This window comes from Melopsittacus undulatus, chromosome 5 (genome assembly GCF_012275295.1).
Source record: "Melopsittacus undulatus isolate bMelUnd1 chromosome 5, bMelUnd1.mat.Z, whole genome shotgun sequence".
NCBI classification, from domain to species: domain Eukaryota; kingdom Metazoa; phylum Chordata; class Aves; order Psittaciformes; family Psittaculidae; genus Melopsittacus; species Melopsittacus undulatus.
Genome location: NC_047531.1, coordinates 86,297,296 through 86,314,105, shown reverse-complemented (window position 1 = coordinate 86,314,105; position 16,810 = coordinate 86,297,296). Strand labels below are relative to the sequence as shown.

The window sequence follows — 16,810 nt, the reverse complement described above, 5'->3', positions numbered from 1 at the left end:
CTCATTCCCAAAGCCTCTCTAGTATTGGTGTCCAGTGTCCCAGCCCACTAAAGTCAGAGCAAAGCAGCCTTGAGGGCACCATAGCATTTCATCCCCTGCAATAGCACAGCCCTCTCCCAGTCTCAGCCAAGCTTAGGCCCCAAGGACTCAGCTCCAGCCCACCTGAAGCCAAGAGTGCTGTTTGTTTGGTCAGGATTTATAGTGAACACATTGTGTTGGACCAGAAAACATCATTTCTTAAACCAGTACTGACTTTGTATAAAAAGTCTACAATAGTTTAATGAGCGAAAAACACTTTTTTCTTTTTTTCAGGAGTAAAAATGGATTAAAGAAGAGGAAGCTGACCAAGTATGTAACTTCTTTGATATTTAAGGAAATAAAACATGGATTAAACATGCATTATGGAGTACGTGGTATAATGATATTGCAGTGACTTTTTGATAAACAGATCCTGAGAGAGATATCTGAAGGCAGAAAACAAACAATAATTGGACAAAAGCCATTCTTCTCAACAGTTAATGTTGTGGTAGAACAGATCCTTACTGATAGAAATTAGTCATCAGGGAAAAGATCAATTATTTAACTTAGTGATTCCAGCAGAGCTTATCCTTAGTTAAAAATGACAAATAGTGAAAAACTGGGATGCGTTTGTTTGTAGTGATGTTTCCCTCTTGACATGAAACTCTCATTATGGTTGTTGCTAGAGCATTAGATCATTAATGCTAACGGGTAAGCAGGAGTAATTAAGTGGTGATAAGACAGGTTCCTTTGGGCATATTGCCTCGAAGTAAATGAAAAGATTACTGTGTACATGCTTCAGTAGCTTGTAAATTAGAGCATGATAATTAAGTGAGGGAAGCTGCTTACCTGTGTTTCATTATTCAGAGCATTAGCCTGATTATTTCTCTGTTATGTTCAGAGGCTGTGCCTATCCTAACAGATAGATCCTCACCTAGCAATAAAGTGTGCAAAATGACATGAGTTGCTAAATCAAGGCTAAATGAGGCTTTCCCTCAGGTAGGACAACTCTAAAACACCCAAACACAGGGTGGTTGCCATCATCAGCACCAGCAGCAGCATTAAGCTCATTCAGAGGGATCAGCACCCCTCTCTCAGCCTCTCTGGTGCCATTATGCTGTGATGCAGGTAATGAGTAATATATCCACCATTTGGTGGCATTCAACCACAAGACATTTTTTCTTGCTATTTATTGTTGCTTTCTAGCATTAACAGTTGCAAATACATATTTATGGCTTGATAGTATTCCAGGGAAAAGTAGAAATAAAATGTACTAAAAATATTTGGGGGTTTGTTTTGGGTTTGTTTGGGGCTTTTTTTTTCCTTAATTTCTGTGTGTTTTTCCTTTTAAAGCCCTGTCCAGTTGGATGATTTTGATGGATATATCAAGGATATGGCCAAAGATTCGGATTATAAATTTTCTCTGCAATTTGAGGTAAATCTATGGGGACTCTGTCCTCGCCTAGCTGCCATGCCTACATCAGCTGTTTCCAGATACTAGGCTTGCATGGCATGTTCCTGTGCTCTGTGTTGTTTAATGCACACTGTTGCTAGGAGGGTCAGCTTCCTTTCCAGTTATGCAGAAATTAAAAACGGACCCTGGTTGCATTAAGGGCTGTATTTAGTAAGCTGATTTGTGTGGCTCATCACATTTGATTCGATATAATTGTAGGACAGCACACTTGCTTTATGTTTAGGACATGCTGGCAGCCCAAATTAAAGACATTAAAATCCTGAATTCATTTTAATTATTTCATTTCCTGAATTTGACAGGGAGCATTGGAATGAGGAGGTGACATCAAAAATGTCTTTAAGTAGGTCTCCCTAAGACCAGTTCAGGTATATTCTCTTAATTACACAGAATTTAAAGTCAGTTTAGTAGCATAAAACTAAAAAGCTCTTATCCTAGGGCTAGCTTGAAAAGACTTATACATAAAAAGGGAGTAGGGAGGACAGTCAGGGTGTTAACCACCGTTCTGGGTGGTTGACACCTTCCCTTCCTGCCAGTAAAAAGTCTGCTGATGTGTCATATACTAGATGTAGCTACTGAAGGTAGTGACTAGATAGATCTTCTAGGCATTCCCCAGCATCAAGATAAAAAATGTACTTGAGGAGCAGAAGAAAAACCATTAAGTGGGGCAGACAACCACCACAGAAATAGGTTATCAGCCCCCTGATTTGATGCATTGGCAGCATCAGCAGGAGAGACCACATCTTTGCTCTCTGCCTGTTTGGAGCCAAACTCAGAGACATCAGATAAGGACAGTCAGTGTGACCCTGCTGTCAGTTTATAAAGTGATTTATGAACGTTTTCAATCTGTTATCTGCCACAAGTAATTACTTAACCAGGCATTGGTTTTTGGATGTTTGTGAGCTTGACCTTGGTGTTTCTGTTACTCCAGGAGCTAAAACTGATTGGCCTGGACATCCCCCACTTCGCTGCCGATCTTCCCATGAATCGCTGTAAAAATCGCTACACAAATATCCTGCCATGTAAGTACAACACATCCAGGCTTCTGCTCAAGTCCCTGATAAAGAGGGAAAGAAGAGAACTGGAGAATCAGAACAGACTTCTTGACTCAAGAGCCTGATTCTAAAACCTGTCCTTAGAGAGATGTTTTTAGTTAGCTCTGAAGAGCTTTCTGAGGATGTTTACTGACAGGAGCTTGGAGATGAGAAGCTTAAGGTGTCCTGAGTATTGTTACTATGTTCCTCTTATGATTTTAATGAAACCTAAGGGAACCCAAAGGGACAGCAATTCAGGTGTGTATCTTGGGGAATGGTAATGAATGTGCATCTGTGTAGGGTTTACTGAAGCAGGCATTGGTCTCTATTGGGAAATATAAGAATTTTCTAACGGATTTTCTTTTTTTGGTTCCATTTTTTATAGGATTAATTCTAATTTTGCCATGTTTGAGAGACTTCTTTTTCTTTCTCCTTTCACAGATGATTTTAGTCGTGTCCGGTTAGTTTCGATGAATGAAGAAGAGGGATCTGACTACATTAATGCCAACTACATCCCTGTGAGTACAGGAACTCGGTCAGTGTAAAGAACAGTGTCCTGCATAGCAGTTAGTGTATCACCTGCAGATAGCACAGTATCTCTTTTAGCCTGTTTAGCTTCTAGCTTCTATAGACTTCTCTTCTAGCCTGTTTATTGCTATCTTCTGTTTACATCAGTGACTGAAAATCACCCACTGTTTGGGATGAGCAAGCTAAACATCTGTAACTGGGTTTTTGTCTATAAATAAGCAAACCCTTCAATGAAATCTGGAAGCAGTTGGAACTTTAATTTAGGATTCCCATTACTTGTTTTTTCAATGTTGCTTTTCCTGTTCTCTGGGAAAAGGATTTGTGTAGCAACAGCTTCATCTTCCGTCCCTCATTCTAAGATTGCTTACACTTTGGGAGCATCAAAAACTGCCAAAATTTGTAATCTCAAAATAAATTAAAAAATATCATGAAGTAGTTTCTTTATACTAAAAATCACTTTTTGAAGTACAATTTGAACTTGAGCAAGCTAAAAATACGTATGGCAGAGAAAAGTATGTATTCTAAAGCAGTAATCATGTTGGTAAACAGCACCTGTCTCTTTGTTTCTTAGGGCTATCATTCACCCCAGGAGTATATTGCAACCCAAGGACCACTGCCAGAAACTAGGAATGATTTTTGGAAGATGGTTCTCCAGCAGAAATCTCAAATTATTGTGATGCTCACTCAGTGTAACGAGAAAAGAAGGGTATGTAGCAAAATCTTGCACATAGTATAAAAGAAACTACTCTGAAATCATGCTTGTTCTCTGGTGAGTGAATTTCTTTCCATTGTTATCTGATCATGGGACAGCGTCATAATGAGACCTAGAATGGCACTTCATATGCTTAAGGAAGGCATTGCAGGATGGTTAATGGACTGGAGCTTCTTTTACATGAGGAGTGGCTGACAGAGCTGGGACACTCCAGGCTGTGAAGGAGAAGGCTCAGGGGATTTTGTTACTTTTTATTAACATATGATGGGAGGGAATGGAGAGAAGGGAGACTTCTGTGGTGCCCAATGACAAGACAAAAGCCAGTGAACACAAATTAAAGCATATTAAATTCCATCTGAAATCAGTAATCATTTTTATACTGTGTGAGTGACTGAGCACTGGCACAGGTTGCACAGGGAGGCTGTGTAGTCTCCATCCCTGGAGATATTCAGATGCTGTCTGGAAATGGTCCTGATGGCTCTTGGAGGCCCTGCTTGAGCAGAGGAATTGGACCAGAAGACCTCCAGAGGTCCCTTTCAGCCTCAACCACTCTGTGACTCTGCATGTCTAAGTTTAAATAATGATAAAATACAAGTATTATGCTTTATGTTTTCCTTGACGTCATCATAGAAATATTTGGAACATAACTTCTTTTCTTAGATGTATATTCTAGTTCCCTGTGTTTTCTTCCTTTTAGACCTATTTTATTAAGAAAACAATTTAAAAAGACACTATCTATTTCTGTTCTTCACGATATTAATGTATATAGTAAATAGTGCTGTAGACATTTCTAAAACTGAGGTTCAGTATACTACTTTTGATTGTGCTTTTTTATATATCCATATATATTTATATAAATAAAAATATGTTTATATTTCTTTCCTTTTCAGGTGAAATGTGATCATTACTGGCCTTTTACAGAAGACCCCATTGCATATGGGGATATCACAGTAGAGATGCTGTCCGAGGAGGAGCACACAGACTGGGTTTATAGGAATTTCAGAATTAGCTATGTAAGTGATGACAGCTCCCACCTCTACCCATGGTTTGAACTGCTTTAAGTCTCTGAGACAAAATGTGTTCTGTTGAGAATCTAATTTCACCTAAGGCCTCTAAGCTTTTAGCACTGTAATTTGTATTTTTTTATGATAATGAGTATTTTTCTAACCCTTTCCTTTGCCCCTGTAATGTTTTTCTTTTTTACTTCCCCTTTGGTATTTTATTTTTACTTTGGAACTTGAAAAGAAAAATCCTCAAGAGTCCGGTCTTGATTTGTTGCCAACAGATTTGGTTTTTATCTGTGGCAAGATGAGAAAGGAGAGGGAATGGAATAGAAAGAGGAAAAAACCTTGAACTTGAAAAATACAACAGTTCTTGATTTTAGAGCAAAATAGAATTTAACCTCTATGAAGAAAAACGGCAAAAGCTAAGTCCTAAACCCCCCAAAAAAGAGTTCATGCCGTTTTGATAATGATGTCCTGATACCCCCAGCCCTTATTAATCAGATAGTGTGTAAATTCTTTGCCACTTTTTTGGCTGCCTTTACATTCTTAGGCTGTATTTGGGAAAAAAAAACCCAAACCAAACCAAAACACTACAAAATGACAGAAACAACTCAGTCTGACTGAGCATGACTGCACTGTTAAAACTGCTGTGAGCATGCTGCTGTTCTGCTTCTCCCATTAGGCTGATGAAGTGCAAGACGTGATGCATTTTAACTACACTGCCTGGCCAGATCATGGCGTCCCCACAACCAACGCTGCCGAAAGCATCCTTCAGTTTGTACAGATGGTCAGGCAGAAATCAGCAAAGACTAAAGGTCCCATGATCATTCACTGCAGGTAAATGCTTCAAGGAAATGGAGAACTAAAGGCTGTAACTCATTAAATAGATTGAAAACCCATTGGAACCCCCAAATCTGTCCTTCCAGTGACCAGAGGAGGAGGATGTGCACAGAGACACACATCTGCGGAGAAGCGGCATACTGCTGGACAGACCACACTACCCATACCATGAAGGTGTGGAAATGAGAGAGCAGGGTCAGACTCTGAGCTGGTGTAAATCAGGATTGCCCACTGTGCTCCTGAAGCCATTTATTGATAACATCCAAAGAGATGACTCTGCTCTACAAAGAAATGCCTTGGTGTCTATGGCTGCAGGCTGAAAGCCCAGCCTTCCTGTAGTCAAAGCAGGGGACTAATTCTTCACCCTTAACACCAGAGAGAACCAGCTTCAGTGAACAGTATGTCTCCATGCAAATATCTGGGCATTCAGTTTGCAGTATATTCAGGAAGTGGCATGAAGAGCAGGATGCTGTGCTAGTAGTAATACCACTATCTCATCCTAACAGTTATATGGGATTTTTTTGTTTGGTTTTCTTTTTTTGGAGGAAGGTTGTTTTATATAATGTCAGATTTATCTCTTGGGCATCATCTGGCCTTTATTAAGATATTCACTTACTTGGCCTCTCTGGGAGCAGCTACCATGTTAGTTGTGATATCATACCAGATTGGTTCCTGTTGCAGTTCTCTTAACTAAATTCAAACCACTTTGTAGCTCCTCACACAAATAGCTACTTGCAACAGGTTTCTCAGATATATGTAAATAGATGGTTTGCAGAGGGTGTATATATGTACATTATGGTGACATATTCTAATGGAAGTCAAGGTTTGATGAGATTAATCTGGGCCAACCCTACATCACCCACCCCAGAGGCAGCAGTTAGATTGCTGCACAATGAGCACTCTCCAACACTGTCTTTCCTGATGTTGATATGATGGTCAGCACTGATTGTCTCTTGCTGTCACTTTGCACACTTCTGAGAGCTCCTTCCCAGAAAACAATCTTTTGTAGCAACATAATTTCTAGTTTCCAAATATGGCTCTTAGTGTTCCATAATAACACTCATAATAACACAATAGTGTTCCAAAATAACAACAGCAAATCACATAACCCTCCCCTGTAACTTAATGGAGAAATTCATCGGGGATATTGTTCTGGGAGTCCTAACATTAAGAAAGGTGATAGAAAGGCAGGAAAAGATAATTATATGTAGTGTTGTGAAATCAAATTGCTTATATACCACTTGCTTGTTCTGGGAATGCATAGAAGCAAGTAAAAGAGAGCTGGGTAACAACTGTAGTATTTTCTTTTTAATTAGGATGCTTCTAGCAGCAGAAAAAGGTGTTCTCAGATAGTATTTTTATTTTATACAGTACATCTTAGACAATCTAGATTAAAAGTAGCAACGCTGTGAAATGAGTGGTAGGGGGGAAGAATATATTTGTCAACCCCTACAGAAATTGCTCAAACATTAAAAAGTCACAGGATGAATTTATCAATGAATGAATCAGAAGTTCTATTGTATTCATCTTATCTGAGATATTGACAGTTTTCTTAAACACAGGCAAAAAAACCCCAACATGTTTTGTGAGAGTTATGTTGAACTGTGTTGAGATGAACTGTTAAGCTTTATTGCAAATACTTCCAAGGCTTTTCTGAAAGACGTGACAAGGCAGCAGAAAGAACTTTTGCCAAGACACACACTTCTAGATATGGTGTTGGGATGCTATAGTCCCTAAACACCATAAAACCTCTAAAGCCATACTGCTAATGAAATCAGACTTAAATATTACGTGTGAAATCACACTCAAAGAATCATATGCATGTAAGAATCTCTCAAAACAGTACGTCTTTTTTCTAGTCACTAAGCTTCTCTTTGGGGGGGATAATGATTTGTCAGCCAGGTGATTGCTGGCTATTCTGTCTCATGTTTCCAAGACAGAAGTCTAGGAGTAGACTGTTCTGGATGGTCTGTCCATTGAGGGTTAGCTTCAGTAGTGCACTGCCTTTGCAAAGCCAAGAGCTTTGCAGTGTGGAGAGCTGTGAAACTGAATTGTTCAGGTTCAGCTTCAGTTGCCTCTGTGCAGTCTCTACAGTTATGACTACAGCCACTGCATTTACAGATGTCTCATGAAATCTTTGAGAGAAGCAGTGAAATTAGGAGGAGCAGACAGCTATGAGTGGATGAGGATATGTATGCACATTCTGTGAGTGCATGGAGAGGAGTATAGGAAGGTGAAATAACTGCAGAGCTATCTACTCCATACATTCTGCATAATCAATAGATGAAGAGTTGCATGGCTTTGAATACTACTGACCAACCTGTCTGACTTCAGATTAGCTACATCTGATTATCACACCTGCAGGACAGTTGCTTTTCGCAATAGTACTGATTTTCCTGGGTGTCCCCATCAGAAAAGCCTAAAATGAGATGCATAACTCTGTGTGTTGCAGTGCTGGAGTGGGACGAACAGGAACCTTCATAGCCCTGGATCGGCTCTTACAGCACATCCGTGATCATGAGTTCGTAGACATATTGGGCCTGGTGTCTGACATGCGGTCCTACAGAATGTCCATGGTGCAGACAGAGGTAAGATCAGTTTACTTCAACATTGTGAACGTGTCATCAGATCTATTTCATACATCTCCGTAGTGTCTTCATATTATTCCACCTGAACCCTTGACAAAATAGCTATGAATAGATACAATTAATTTCTCATCTTTGTTGTAATATTGTCATGCTATTAATCTGCTGTATAGATGGGTCTGATAACATATCTACAATCTCACTGATATCTTCCAGGGGGATGAATTATTCTCACCTTCTGTTGAAATTAATATGCAAAATGCTTTAGAATAGATTAACATATGAAATTTTCAAACCATTTTGCAAATAATTGAGCTTGCTGAGAGGATTAATGGCTCGTGAAATGATATCAGTATTGGACAGCCATTCCTGCTTATTCAGGAGGGTATCATCTGGGCAAGCGTAGGAACTCAAGTTACACAGTGGTAATACAAATAATGAGCAAAACAGATAAAAGGATTGTGAGACTGCCAGGCACACTCCTTGCCCCTCTCCATGCCCAAACATCTGCTGGGTAGTTCTTTTTCTGCTTTTCAAGGCAAACACTGGGAGAACAGTCATATTGTCAGAATATATAGAGGAAAAAAATCACAAACTCTTTTTCCAAAGCAGAAGCTTTTATGCCCTATGATTCCTCTGCTAATGAGGGAAAGATTTCATGCCTGCTGAGCTCCTCATTGGTTGCACACAGTGTAAGCTGGCAACCTCCATATAACTGGAAGTGCCACCATCACTATTTGCAGGGTAGGTCTGGCAGGTAATTGAATGCCAAGGGTTGTTGGATCCAGAGCAAAGCAAAGACAGCAGGGAGAGAGGAGGAAAATCTGCAATGACAACAACTAGCATCTAGAAATAAAAAACCCATCATCATCCTCAGACCACTCCAGATCATTCCTATCCAACTACCGGTTTTCATCACAATTCACTATATTGACCCAAAGGCAGATCTGAAACCCTGATGTTGATTTCAGGTGCTTTAGCACCCCAGAGGTGATGCAGTTCTTTCTATTTTGTATTCTCTTTTCCTCCCATGTGCAAACCCATTGTCTGCGTGGGGCTGATGTCAAGGGCTGGGCTTTGGCAGATGCTGGGCTCCTGCTGCTCCAGGCAGTGGCTAAGCCTGGCTGCAGAGGTCACCAGGTGACACTGGCACTCAGGCTCAGAGGCCAGGGAGAAAGCTTTCCTTACAGAACCTGAAACCACACACAGTTCACCTGAGTTCATGTCTCGTACATTGGAAACTTGGCAGTGTTTCACTGAGCAGTTTAAGAAAACAAATGGCACAGGCCCCAGAAGGAGGTTAGATCAGAGAAATACCAGTTTAGTTGAAACCAGTGGCTTCAAATTAGAGGAAATCAAAGGAATTCTGTCATCTGAAGCACTGATATCTCCTGGCATCAGCAGACCACTGGGAACAGGGGCTGAAATCCAGACTCAGGTTTTGGGACACCTTCCTTTGTTTGGGCACCATTCACTCGCTGTGCCTAGTGCACATAAACTTAATGCAAGCATTCATCAAGGTTTACCTTCTTTCTCTCTGAAATCTAAAAGTCATCAATTAAGATTCTCCCAAATTGCACTACAGGGTTTAATCCGTATGATGATAATACTTAGAAAAGCCAGCCCATAACCAAACCCAAAGATCATCAGTCTTGTTGCACAAAAACCTATCCACAAATGTAACAGTGTATGTGATTGACCCAACCTGCTTACAGTGTCATTTGCACAGAGGTTGATAACTCCCCAAATAATTGACTAACTGCTCTGTGAACAAAATCAGATTTCAGCTTTTTATTGGTAAAGAAGTCAAGCACTAAGGAATATGAAGTAAGTTCATTAAAATAGCTCAGGTGTCTATGTGTCATGGATGAAATGTGTTACACATAAAACATTCAGGTACCTTTCTGGGAAGGAGTTAATTTCAGGAAATATAAAATAGACCCACTTTAGCTGAGATTCAATGGAATTGTTATGTTTTATTCTGTTCTACTTTGTTCTCATCTCCTATCGTCATTCAGGTTATTAGTAAGGGATTATGATGCCAGGGCAGCTCAGGTGGATTCCGTGCTTCCTCAGCTTCTGTCTATCTTTAACAATTGCTGGCCATTATTTTGGGAGCTGATAACGCACTGTACATTGAGAGGGTCTTAGGAGGGAGAGACAAAGAAGCTTTACAGGCTGTTACTGTGCCCTATCAAACTGTTTCACTCTTTGGGTTATTGTCATGCTTTCTGAGGTGCAAAAATGCCTGTTCCTTTGGTCTTCTCTTCCAGGAACAATACATTTTTATTCACCAGTGTGTGCAACTGATGTGGCAAAAGAAGAAGCAGCAGTTCTGCATCAGTGATGTTATATATGAGAACGTCAGCAAGTCCTAGTTCAGAGTCACAGGTGGTAAGTCAGGCAAGCCTGGCCCTGTGCCGTGCCTGCAGCCTCACATGCCAATTTCTCAGCTGCAACCAGCAATGTGGGCATTTGCTCCAGGAGCTTTGCTGGTGTTTTGGAGCTCATCCCCCATGTTCACATGGACAGTGTGAAGAAAATCCCTCTAACCACTCACAGTAAATAATGTGCTGTACTTTCCATGACACACTAAGAGTATGTTGGCTCACTCAAAGAACAAGGGAATCTGGAAATCCCGAGTGAGCTGAGCCATCTAACCATTCTCTTCCTTTTGCCCTAACACTCCTTACAAAGCTTAAAGGAGGGGAGGACTTCAATATCTTCAGTCAGTGTTAAGTCACCAACTAACTGTCAGGTTTACAGTGGTTTAAGGGCAGGAGTGGTTTAGGGATGCTATGGACCACTGCTGCTTTGGCAACAGAACCTGCTGGAGGGTGAGATGGTAACTAGAAACCTCTGACATGAAACACTGAGGATTTCTTTTCATCAGATAGAACCAGGGAAGAGGAAGTGTCTCAGACTGCTACTACCATTAGCACAGGTGAAGTGACCATCTTGCCTTTCCACTGAGTCCCAGTTCCTGACCTGTTGCTTGCAGTCCCCACCAGCAGAGCAAAACACATGACTGATGGCTGGGGCAAGCTGTGAGGACATCCATCACTGCTGTTTAAGCTAATGAGCTTTAGCTCATTAGGTGGCAGCAATAAGCAAGCCAGCCATAACCTTAATATTTGCTTTTGGGTGAAGCAGGAAGCTACAGACTTTCAACACAAAGTGGCTTCTCGGGTGGTACCACCACTAGCCATCTCCATTGGTGTCTGTGGTGTTGAACATGCTTCTTTATTAGTCTCTGGGTACACCATTCTCTTGCCTGTAAAATGAATCCCAATTTGCCTTACTTTTCATGCTGTTCAGGTAGTTTACTGTCTAAACTGAGTCCCAGAGCCCAGCTGCTTGTACTGGTGGGCTGCAGGCTAGCCTGTATGGAGGGCTAGTAAATATATATACCAAGAACGGTATTGATTTCCTTTCTTATTTCTAAAGCATTCTGTTTGTTTGGTTGCAGGTGAGACCATGAAGCACACCCATCTTCCCTTGCTTCTGATGATGGTTTGAATGACCAGTTGCTGCTTCGCAGTACATGGACAAAGAAAGAAACTTTTCCCTTTCTGAAGCACTGGGGAGACAAAGCCTTAAGAAGCCTGCGGTGTCTTTTGAACTGTTTCATTTCTGGACATTTTTTTAACACACTGGACCAAATTCAACCAAACACCATGAAGGAAAAGACACTTTTATGTGCAGAAAATGGATCGCTCCAGATGTTGGGTTTTTGTTTGGTACTTTTATTAATGTTTTCTTTCTGTGCAGGTTGGGCTTAAGGTTAAAGTAAGTGCAATATTTTTTTAATGGTTGACTGAAGAGCTTTCTTCATGTGTCACTGGTCTGTGCTAACGTCCATAGGAGAGCAGGCATTGTTAGTATCTAATAATACCTCATTAGTGAATAGCGAGGCATGAACATACATGAAGAAATCTGGAGATTGTGAAGAGAAAAGGGGCTGGGAGGGTGGGGGGACTTGCTGGGTACATAGATTTGACTGTTTCCTACAGCACTGATGTACATGGGGTTTAGGGGGAGCACGAGACCCAAGGAATGGACTGATGAGCAGAAATCCAAAACACGAAGCCTGAAGCTGATGTGAGCAGCCAACACTGAGCCGGAATGGTTTCGGTTCTTGACTGTGTTAGTACTAACGAAGCAGAGGGACCACTCTTTTAGCCAACCTTTTCAGTAATGCCACTGATCAGGCTCTTGTTTTACTGAATCTAATTGAAGGGCAGCTGAGTTTCAAGCTGGGATATCTTAAACTCCATTATTCCATAGGATTTAACTCTCCAAGCAGTCTGTGGTGCCTACACCCCTCATTTGTTTATTATTTTTAATAAGTACTAACCCTGTGTAAAAAATGTGAAGCTGATTGAGGTGGGGGTGGGAAATAAGAATAAAAAGTGCTTTAACAGATGTAACTATTTCTCCAAGCCAGGAATTCACTATGTTATGAAAACAAGGTTTTGGCATGTGAAGGGCTGGTTATTGCTTTATTGCTTACAAGGCTGCCAAAGCATCAGTATGGATTCCTGCAGGGGCTTCGGGGTGAGGGCGGGCTCTTTTCTTTTTTGCTGTCAGTTTCATTTCTAGTCAGAATATTTAGCTATATATATATCTATATTTTTTTTGTGTGTCTTTGTACAATTCCGGTACATCATTGTGTATTGTGACATGGATGCTGTCAGAATGGATGTTGATGGCATTTTGTAACCTGTTGCTTTGTGTCACCTCATTGGAAGTTAGCAGCAATGGTACTCAATGTAAACAAAACAAACTTGAACTGAAAGTAAACACACTGGATTGCTTACCTGTGAAGAAGTCACTATCGGCAAAACAGCAAACACACCTGCATATGCTTTATACTCACTCTTTCTGGGATCTGCTATTGCCTGTCAGGGTTCCAGGGTGTAGTTCAGTACTTCAGCTACTTCCAGGATCCTTATAACCTCCTTCAGATATTGCATTCTTTTCTTCCAAAGAGTTATTCCCCTTGCAGGTAAATAGGTGTATATTCCTTTAATACTTACTTCTTTGTCATATTGGCTACAATGGGAAATTTCCTTCAAACTATCCCTTATATATTACACAAAACTGCATAGTCTTACCATAATCCCAAACAGCTCCTTTTGTAGGGTACTGAAGAAACAGGACTCTACCTCTGATTATTAATGGGTATGATATAAATTGTCCCACCCTTCTCTTTCCATGCATCTACTATTTCCACAGTTGCCACTAGCCCTGTCGTGAAGCAGAGATGCTACTTCTTTAAATAATCTGCATAGAGGTGGATGCAAAAGGGCTGAGAGCCCTCTCTTCAAGGAGTGGATTGCTAACAAGAAAGGCTTCAATGTTACACATCTCTTTTATATCACCAATGAGCCTCGGCTGGAGGGTTTGCCATTTCAGTAGGAACAGCAAAGATTTGTCTGGCCTGATTTGAACAGAAGACAGCATTATATATGAGCATTTGGCCATTCTGACTTTGCCTTCATGCTTTTTTCATGAGTATTTCATCATTTCACTATATATTTACTCAGAAAATAAGTATGTTTGTATCCTTATAGAGACCTAACAGGGGAAAAAAACACACCACCAAAAAGCAACCACAGATGTTCTGGCTTTCTCATCCACTGCCTCCTCCCACTGAGTCTACATTTATTCTGTATCACACTCCAGCGTAAGCAGGTTTCCTTTAAACACCTCATGCACACAAAATATCCCAGTGTGAGCTGGCGGTAAGAGAAGGTTGGCTGAACACGACAGGGTACAACATTGCTGCAAAGATGCCAACTCACATTGGTGCAAATGATACTGCCTGAATAGCCTCTATTTACTAGACAGTTTTTGGATGCATGTCAAAACATTATTCTGTTTGCACAGTAACAGGTGTGTATTTTTCCTTTAATAGCCACTTAATCACAAAATCAATTACAATGAAATCTCCTTCAGAAAAAATACCTTTTCCTACCCTATATAATAGGCAAAAGCTGCGTAATTGGGTGTGTTTGGATGGCAGTGGAAACCATCTCTCCCAGAGTACAAGATGTAACTAAAGCAATGCAATACTCTGGGTGACACTCTGTCTTTTAGAAGACTCATACAGAACCTTTTAGCTTGACTTGACAAGTCATACTTTTGGCTTTACCTTATCACTGTCCTTGAAGTCCAAAAGAGCAATGTTTTGGACTCACACTGCATGTTGATATGATTTTCAGCATATGTCAAAATTAAATCCTCAAGTCACAACAGCTGTAAAGCTGAATGAACCTTCAGGTTTTGTAGTATTTTGAATTACAGGTTTCATGCCTATATCTCTGCTGACATACATTATAGATGCTCTGTATTGATCTGCTGCTTTGACAGCATCTACTGACCCAGATGTATGTAAAAGCAGCTCTGCACAATGAGTGACCATTAATCAAACTCAGGGCAGGTTTTCTCCTTGTTGACTCATGCTGTGAATGCTGCCATGGAAGGAACAAACAAGTAAATCTAAGGAAATGTTTCAGAAGAACTAAGGAGATTTTAAAGCCATGACATATGTGGGTCTTCAGAACTGTTTCCTTCCATCCTCACACAAGGATGAAGAACAGGTTGGGAAGCTTTACTTGTGCTTTACTTCATTTTACGCAGGTTTTCCTGCACCTAAAGATGGCCCTTGTCAAATACCCAACAGCACAATCTTAAGCACCAAAATGGCCCTACCCTCCATCTGCTCATTAACCACACAGCCACACCACCTCCCTCCCACTTCCAACTCTTTAAAGGGCTTGTGTGAAAACAGTAGTTTCATTCAGGCTGTTGCTTTCAGCCATTTCTTGTGAGAAGATAACATTTAGTGCTGTTGACATGGATGGGGAGGGAGTTAAGCTTTGCTGCCTCTGTGACAAGCAGCAGTGGTGGCTAGGAAGCATATAGAAGTCCCCCTGTTTTCTTTCATCTTAATCTGTAATTTACAACTATTACTTAGAACTAGAAGCACAGACTAATATCCTGATAATGGATGCTGAGGAACTAGTAAAAGGCCAAAGATACACCCTAAGCATGTAACTACAGAGCAATTGAAAAAAGATACTGAAGAGCTATATTCAGTTAAATAGGCACTGACTTGCAAATATTTAACATAGCTGCAGTAAAAATTCAACCTGTTTGTAAAAGATTTAAATGCAGAACCCTCTGCATGCTTACAAATTCCCTTATGTTTGTAATTTCTTTACATAACACTGTTGCTCGTATGCAAAGGTGGGAGGCTGAGCAGAAATAATCCCTCATATATTCTTGATGTATCAGACTCAGTACTTGGGGCTGTTTGTTTTATGTTTTAGACATTGCACAGACTTCACAGTTGAGGAAAAACATCATAGAAAAAAATGGGTTCCTATAAAGTAGGCCAGAAATATGGATTCTCATTCATAATCATGTTTCCCTTATTCATGAGATGCAGCTCAGGAAAATGAGTGGACATACATGCTTGAACAAGGATCTGGTATTCAAGCTCTATCTTCCTTCTGTATACGTCCTAAAAACTTGGAAAACCCAAAATGCCTTCACTTCCTACAATAAAACACAAATTACATATTTTCTAATTATAAAGACATCATACAGTTATTCATGGGTTTCTGTTTGTTCCCTTAGTTAAACTGGCAAAGTACTGACTGATGTTACCATCCAGCAAAGCACTTCCAGGGACACTTTTAGTGTGTCACAAACACACATGAATACACTCAAAGTCACTGGAAGCTCTACACATTTCAGGGTATCATATAATTGTTGATATCTGCTTGCCCATAAACCACTGGTTTTTGCATATATCAATAATTAGGAAGTCTGCACTTCTTTCCCAGCTTCCCCAAGCCTGCCAACTTTTATATAGCGCAATGCTTTGGAGCAATAAAAGTATGTATAAAAATCTCACTCATAGATCACAATATCTCTGTGCAAAGCACTGTTTAACATTTGAATTGCTAGATGGTAACTAAACTGCTCCATGCAGCACTACTGGTTAAAAGTGTTGCTTCTGAATTTAATTTGAAGTTTCACAGTGGTTTTCTCTCCCACTGCATCCCAAAGGGACAGACTAAAGGAGAAGGAAGAAATGCCTTGCTAATATTAAAAGGTATATGCTTAGAGAGTGTAAAACTGCTGAGTGAACATCCACTGCTAAAAATCTCACTCTCCACCCTGTTAAAAAGCCAGACTCATTCACAGCGAAATAGTAAAGTAGTACCTACATTACCCAACACAACTCTTTTTTCCACACCTAATAAGGCACTTTTCCATGACCCTTTTCATGTATCACAGCATTCTAAAATATTAATGTAAAGAAAAAAAATCCTCACTGCTCAAAACCTAAAGAAAACACTGTGAATGAAACACTGCATCTTACTGCTTTCATTTAAGACACTGAAGTTTTTGAAGAAAACATTTGTTTTCATTTGAGGAACACCAAATGAGATCTCCTCTTTGATTACAACTAGTTGTAAACAAACTGAAACTTCAGAAACTGTGCAGCAAAGGGGTGAAGCTATCTGCAGTGCTTTAAACCATCAAGGAAATTACAGTAAAAAGGGAAATAGCTGCATTAATGACATTCAGACTTTACAGAC

The 16,810-nt window shown here is 40.3% G+C and overlaps 1 protein-coding gene across 4 annotated transcripts in view; it reads left to right on the top strand.

The window, feature by feature from the left end:
* The window catches only part of PTPRO (protein tyrosine phosphatase receptor type O), a 133,938-nt gene extending 120,919 nt beyond the window's left edge, over positions 1-13,019 (top strand). For all 4 annotated transcript variants that reach the window (XM_034063221.1, XM_034063220.1, XM_034063222.1 and 1 more), the window contains 10 exons: positions 313-348; positions 1,372-1,453; positions 2,421-2,511; positions 2,965-3,041; positions 3,623-3,757; positions 4,654-4,776; positions 5,450-5,604; positions 8,060-8,195; positions 10,466-10,586; positions 11,662-13,019. In XM_034063221.1, the coding sequence (XP_033919112.1) occupies positions 313-348; positions 1,372-1,453; positions 2,421-2,511; positions 2,965-3,041; positions 3,623-3,757; positions 4,654-4,776; positions 5,450-5,604; positions 8,060-8,195; positions 10,466-10,570 (940 nt within the window). In that variant the 3' untranslated portion in view covers positions 10,571-10,586; positions 11,662-13,019. The remainder of the gene's footprint in view (positions 1-312; positions 349-1,371; positions 1,454-2,420; positions 2,512-2,964; positions 3,042-3,622; positions 3,758-4,653; positions 4,777-5,449; positions 5,605-8,059; positions 8,196-10,465; positions 10,587-11,661) is intronic.
* Positions 13,020-16,810: the final 3,791 nt, after the last annotated feature.